We start from the raw sequence: 7030 nt of genomic DNA, 5'->3' as shown, positions 1-7030 counted from the left end.
CAGTGGAGGACTCTTCAGGGGAGGACTCTTCAGAAGAAGACCACGTACGGGTTGGTTTCTTAGTAAGAGCCTGGGAGGGCTGAAGTACCCAAGAGAATCCAGTCTCGTAGATATCGCCAAGCTGGCTGAAAGATCCAGGTATCCTACGAGTGTTCTTCGAATTTAGTTTCCCTACGTGTTCTACAACAACATCTGTGGCAGAGACATTATCTTGTATGTTCTACAACAACATCTGTGGCAGAGACTTGTTCCTGAGTAAGCACCTTGTTGGCTGCTAGACCTTGTGAGAGGGACTGTCCAACCTGAGTGATCATCCAGTTGCGAATGGCTATTCTCTGGATGCAGTTAAAGTAAGCAAGTTCTTCAACATTGACTTTGACACTAAGAGTACCTGGACTTCCTTTCCAACCCTCTGATCCCAATTTAACAGACTGTTCATTGTCTATGTTTTGCAAATAAAATCCAGTCAAGTGGATCTGTTGTCAGTCTCTCGAGTTACTGGGCCATTTACCACGGGACACCCCTAGACGTGAAGCGATTGGAACAGAAGGTAACGGTAATCCCAAATCTAACCAGCGGCTCCTTCGGGGGTAGTGCTACATAACCAATTTCCTTTTTATCATGATGTAGTCATCTCCACTTTTCATGTCATTGCACTTAGTGCTCCGCATGTCTTCTCCACATCCGTCTTTCCCTCTTTCTCTCTTCTATTGTTGGGAAGTATAATTCTCATTACTACTGCAAAACGAATCTCCTCCCTTCTGTACTCTGATCTCCGTGTCCTATAGTATTCATCCAGCCTCACCCTGTGTAGGAGGACGTCACCCCTCCCCCATCCACATTCCTCTCCGGTGTCAGAGACTTTCAGTCTTGTTTCACTTCCCCTGTCAGCGATGGCGTCTGGTGATCTGAGAGCCGAGCTGAAATGTTCCGTCTGTCTGAACATTTATACCGATCCTGTAATGCTGGGATGTGGTCACAACTTCTGCCGGGTCTGTATTGATCGTGTGCTGGATACACAGAGGGGGTCTGGAGATTTCTTCTGTCCTGTATGCAGAAAAAGGTTCAGGAGTCGTCCTGCACTGCAGAGGAACATAACACTACGTAACATAGCAGAGACTTTCCTGTCTACTCATCAAGATCGAGAGGAGTCCGGGGTCTTCTGTACTCACTGTGTGGACTTTCCTGTACCTGCTGTTAGATCCTGTCTGCTCTGTGAGGTTTCTCTGTGTGATAAACACCTGAGAGTCCACAAAAATTCCCCAGAACACGTCTTATGTGACCCCACCTTGTCCATGGAGAGCAGGAAATGCTCCGTCCATAAGGAAGTTTTGAAGTATTTCTGCACTGAGGATGAGACCTGTATCTGTATATCTTGTTGTATGATTGGAGGACATAAAGGACATAAGATGGAGTCACTGGATGAGGCTTCTGAGAAGAAGAAGGAGCCACTGAGGAATGTTCTGCAGAAACTTCTGACAAAGAGAGAGGAGACGGAGGAAAGAGTCCAGAGTCTGCAGGAACACCGGAGGAAAGTAGAAGAAGAAGCCACTGGTGACACCGAGAGAGTCACTGCCCTGTTTAGAGATCTCAGGAGACGTCTGGAAGACCTGGAGAAGAGAATCCTGAGGGAAATCTCCAGGAGGGCAAATCGGATCTCCATCTCCATCCGGGATCTGGAAATAAAGAAGGAGGAGCTGTCCAGGAAGTTGCGTCACATTGAGGAGCTGTGTAACGTGACGGATCCACTGACTGTCTTACAGGAATCAGACACAGGTGACTTGTGTGATACTGAGGATGGAGATAATGAGGACAGAGAGAGACATGAGGAGCTTCTCCATGATGGAGGGGGTCTGGATGTGGCGGGGGTCTTACAGAAAGGTTTATCTGATGTAATAACAGAGGTAAATGTATACTATATACAGGGGGCTGCAGACATATTACTGGATGGAAACACAGCTCATAATGATCTACAGATATCAGATGACAGGAAAACTGTATCCAGGTCAGATATAAAGCAGAATCTCCCAGAAACACCAGAGAGATTCCAGGATTTTTCTTCTCAGGTGTTGAGCAGTCGGAGTTTCTCCTCAGGGAGACATTACTGGGAAGTGGATGTCGGGGGGTCAGATGACTGGAGAGTCGGGATGTGTTACCCCAGTATAGAGAGGAGAGGGAAGGAGTCAGAGATTGGATGTAATAATAAGTCCTGGGCATTGGACAAGGATGATAATGATGAGGAGTATAAGTTGATACATGACAGTAAATGGACCTTCTTACCCCCCAATCCCTCCAGTAACAGAGTCAGGATATATCTGGATTATGAGGCCGGGCGGATCTCCTTTTATGATCTGTGTGACCCGATCCGACACCTCCACACCTTCACCACCACCTTCACTGAGCCCCTCCATGCTGTGATAGGTGTATGGAGAGGTTGTATAAAGATATGTGGGGGGAGTCAGGAGATGTGAGAACTCCGCCCACAGTCTGGTGATGTCAAACGAAGGAGGGGAATTCATTCATCCAATAGTATATAGCAGTGGGCGGGGCTTCCTGCAAGTTTTTCTACTATAAATAAATGTGAGATTTCTTGGGTAGAATATCTGTCCAATTATTGGAGTAACAATAACATGTTCCTATTGGTCAGTGAGAAATCTATCTATCTATCTATCTATCTATCTATCTATCTATCTATCTATCTATCTATCTATCTATCTATCTATCTATCTATCTATCTCCCATAACAATCTGACATAATACTTTCTGTGTTTTGTCACAGTATGTGACATCAGCCATCTCCTCCCCCTGCCCCTCCCCCACATGTGGTCCCTCTGTGGGGCGTGGGGCAGCCATGATCAGACATAGAGGGGGTGGGGTCACTGTGATGGGATAGGAAATAAATGGAACAATCTTAGAGGAAATCTATGAAGATGTCATCTAGAGATTTATTACTGAAAGAAAAAATGTGATCAGAGAGCCCAGGCTGTTTTTAGACAGAGTGGGTCAGGATTAGATCCCCTGTCAGGTTTTTTCTTCTGTCCGGGGCTCCATTACAGAGATTTCCCCTCACTTCCTGTCCCGGTGACAACATTTATCTAGACAGGAAATGAGGGGAACTCTCCAACAGGAACACAGACTGAAATAAGAATGATATGTTTAGTATAATAAGGAAGGGGAAGGATTAGAGCCCCTGTCAGATGTTTATATGTCTGTGTCCCTGTACAGATTTCTCTCGCTCCTTGTATTGGTGTCACCAGGACAGGAAGTGAGAGGAAATCTCTTCTAAGGCTGGGATCACATTGCTGTGCAGATCACATGTCATGTCTGTGTGCTGTGAATTCAGCCGTACAAACTGTGTGACTGAAATCACATTCACACCAGAATGGTGCCGGACCCTTTTTTTGGTCCTCACTGGAATCGGATCACATTGGGTGTCACATCTATACAATCCGATTCCTGCACCATTTCAGCGTTTGCACTGCGATCTGCGAAGCGATCTGGGGGTGTCATTAACTTTCCATTGACCCCCCGCAGCGGTTCTCAGATGTCAGTGTGACCGTCTGGTGATTGAGGTGTGATGAGGGAACCCGCACAGGAATCGCACTGGTTCCCGCATCCCACAAGTCTCATCCCAGCCTAAGGCTCCTTTCACACCTATGCAGGGGGCTTTTCAGCCTTTCTTATGTGCTTTCCGCAGGTTTTAGTGCGATTTGCCGTTTGGAGGTTTTTATTGTATTTTTTGTTTCAGATAATTTGCTGTTTGGGCAAATTAAAAAATGCAAATTGCGGCAAAATCGCTGTAATAACGCACTACATGCTTTTCTGCACCTCCTCCATTGAAGTCTATTGAACCATAAAAATCAAAAACCTTTTTTGCGTTTAAGGCTCCATTCACGCCAATGCGTTTTTTTTTAACATAGATCCCTATGGAACACGTTCACATCAATGCATTTACTAATGACAGAAATAATGGGATTTATCACTAATATAATGATATCACTATAATAATGTATGATTACTAGAACTGGAATGTGTCCCCAATATAATGTGTCCCCATAGAATGGATCACCAATAGAATTCTATGGGATCACTTTTATAATGGATCCTAATATAATGTATAATGTGATGGTGTATTATAATCACTAGATGTGTCCCGGTGATGGAGGAGGAATTTGGAAAGATGTTAATGTGAATAAAGTTTTTCTCGGTTGTAGATGTGAAGTGTTGGTGTTATGCTTACCTGCTCTGTGTAATGGTTTTGCACAGAGCATCCCCGATCCTCCTCTTCTTGGGTCCCTATTCTGTGCTCCTGGCCCCTCCCTCCTGTTGAGTGCCCCCACAGTAAGCAGCTATGGGGGCACCCGAGCCAAGTTACAGCTTCTTGTGTCCATTCACATATGGATACCGAAGCCCAGTCCCACCCCTTTCTCTCCTTATTGGCTAACTTTAATTGACAGTAGCAGGAGCCAATGGCACCACGCTGCTGTCTCAGCCAATGAAGAGGGGAGTTCCGGATGGGCAAGACACTCCTGTAACATTGTTGGATCTAGAGGGACCTCAGGTAAGTATTAGGGGAGCTGAGGCTGCACATGGAAGGCTCTTTATTGTAATGCATAGCATACAATTATATTTCTAAATAAAATAATGCTAAATACTTTTCAACAATTTCCAAAGAGTGGCAAAGCATGTTTCATAGCATAACATGTGATCTTCATTTAATGCCGTACCACACTGTATTGTCTGCAGACCATAATCAAATTTCATTACAGAGTGTACAAAGCACCTCAATAGATAGTCACACGTTCCATAGATGGGGCAATTGTTATGAAGAAATAAAAATGACACATCTGTATTTCAGAGACAGTAGTCAGACAAATAGCACAGTGGCTGGAGAGTATGTAAGCAGCTTGATTGGCAGCAATGTAAGATGGAGAGACAAGGCAAGTTTTTTAAATATAAAATAAAAATGGCAGTGATTATACTGAAATATTGTGGAGACATGCTGTAAATCATTTAAGCTTTTTATGTGGGTCTAATTTGAAGAGGGAGAGAATCAAGGAGGTTTTATTTTTAGCGAGAAATAAATATTACACTGATTATGTTAAAGACACAAATAAGAAGTATTACAGGGACATGATGAACATCCTGTAAGCCTTGGTGGTAGGCCTCTTTTAAAGAAGGAGAAATTAGGCATTTTTTGTCCAGAAATAGAAAATGCATTGGATTAAACCAGAGACAAGAGGCAGAAACCCTACAGAGACACACTGCACGCCATATAAGCTCTTCTAGTAGGCTGCATTTGAATATCGAGAGATCCTCAGAACAGAGGCAGGAAGAGGAGAACTTCCTTACCTTTGAAGGCCCCCTTCATCCAGACAGTTTTCCTGTGTGCCTGCCGATCACACAGGAAGAGGAGGAGGAGGAGGAGGATTGTGTCAGCATGGAGTTGGAGCCTATCACTCAGCATCACCAACAGTCTTCACGGGATCATTTACAGTCCGAAGAAACCCATGGACTTGTACGTGGCTGGGAGGAGGTGGCTGTGGATCAGGTCATCCTTAGTGACCCAGGGGACTCCAGACTGCATGCCTCAGCAAACCTACGATGCATGGCCTCCCTGATCCTGCAAAGCCCACGGAAGGATCCTTGTATTCGTGGTATCAAGGAGAGGGATCATTTCTGGCTGGCAACCCACGTTACAAGGCTAAGGTTGTGGACCTTATCTTGCCATCACAGAGGGAGCAGAGGATGAAACATCTTCGGGAGGCCTTGCAGAAAGGTTTGTGCAATGCATTTCCAGAGCCTGGGAGGTTACAATTTCCTGGTCCTCCTGGACAACGTGTTGCTGAGGCTTTGGTCAGTCACAGAAGGAGCGGTGGAGAAGGTGGCCGTCTGACTGATGCATTCAGACAATTTTTTAGTCCGCAGCCCCAAGGTATGATCGGTTCCAGCAACCGTCACCAGCGTCTGATTTACATGGTGCAGGAATACCTAGGGGCAAGGTCAGACTTGGACACCTTTCGCACTGAAAATCCTCTGGGTTACTGGGTCTTGAGGATGGATCACTGGCCAGAGACTGCACAGTATGCAATTGAGCTACTGACCTGTCCTGCATCCAGCGTTCTTTCGGAATGCACATTCAGTGCTGCTGGAGGCTTTGTAACCAATCACAGGGTGCGCTTGTCCACCGAATTGGTCAAATTGGTCGATTGGATGACCTTCATAAAAATGAATCAGTCTTGGATCACCAGCTACCAAGCACCTGATGCTGATGTAACCAAATAATTTGTTTTTTGAATGTGAGATCCCTTCAATACTGCCTATGCTGATGCTGAGTGACTATCCTCTTCCTCCTCAATGTTCATGCAGTGGCTAAGGCCCAATTTTTCTGTCCCTGTTTAAAAGAAGCGTGTAATTACAATTTTTGATGCAATACTTTGCAGCAGGGCTCATTCCTGCGCTCCAACTAGAGTATCTGTGAGGGGTTGCAGTGTTGTGGCACCAGTGCCTAAGACCCAATTGTTCAGCCCCTGTTTAACAGGGGCATGTAATTACAATTCTTGATCTAATATTTCACAGCAGGGCCCATTCCAGTGCCCACCAAGAGTAACTGTGAGGGCTTACAGTGTTCTGGTACCACCAACATCTAAGACCCAATTATCTGCAGAGTATATAGGGCAGGCCCCTACTTTCAAACATCCAACTTACAAATGACTCCTACTCACAAATGGAAGGAGACAACAGGAAGTGAGATGAAATCTACCCCTAGGAAGGGAAATTCTCTCCTGTAAGAGTCAGTATGGGAAAGGGTGTCTCCTCCACTGATGCTTTATCACCAATCCTTGTTTCCCTAAAAAAACCCACATTTTCAAAATCCAATTTTTATTGGGACAGAAAGTGAGGTGAACTCTTCTAAAGAGGTGCACAGACAGCAAAACAAATGTTACAGGGGTGATAACCTTTCCCTATGTTTTCCAAAAAGCTTTAAAATAGATTTTTTGACTGGAGATACACTTACAGACTGTACCTG

At 45.0% G+C, this 7030-nt stretch overlaps 1 protein-coding gene across 1 annotated transcript; it reads left to right on the top strand.

Moving 5' to 3' along the window:
- Positions 1-825: 825 nt before the first annotated feature.
- On the top strand, positions 826-4213 carry LOC143962160 (E3 ubiquitin-protein ligase TRIM39-like). The gene has a single exon (XM_077471490.1). The coding sequence runs from the start codon at positions 894-896 to the stop codon at positions 2469-2471; it is 1578 nt and encodes a 525-aa protein (XP_077327616.1). The 5' UTR covers positions 826-893; the 3' UTR covers positions 2472-4213.
- Positions 4214-7030: the final 2817 nt, after the last annotated feature.

This window comes from Lithobates pipiens, unplaced genomic scaffold, assembly GCF_037356315.1.
Source record: "Lithobates pipiens isolate NorthernLeopardFrog02 unplaced genomic scaffold, aLitPip1_a1.2 Scaffold_8, whole genome shotgun sequence".
Taxonomy (NCBI): Eukaryota; Metazoa; Chordata; class Amphibia; order Anura; family Ranidae; genus Lithobates; species Lithobates pipiens.
This window is presented reverse-complemented; position numbering and strand designations above follow the sequence as displayed.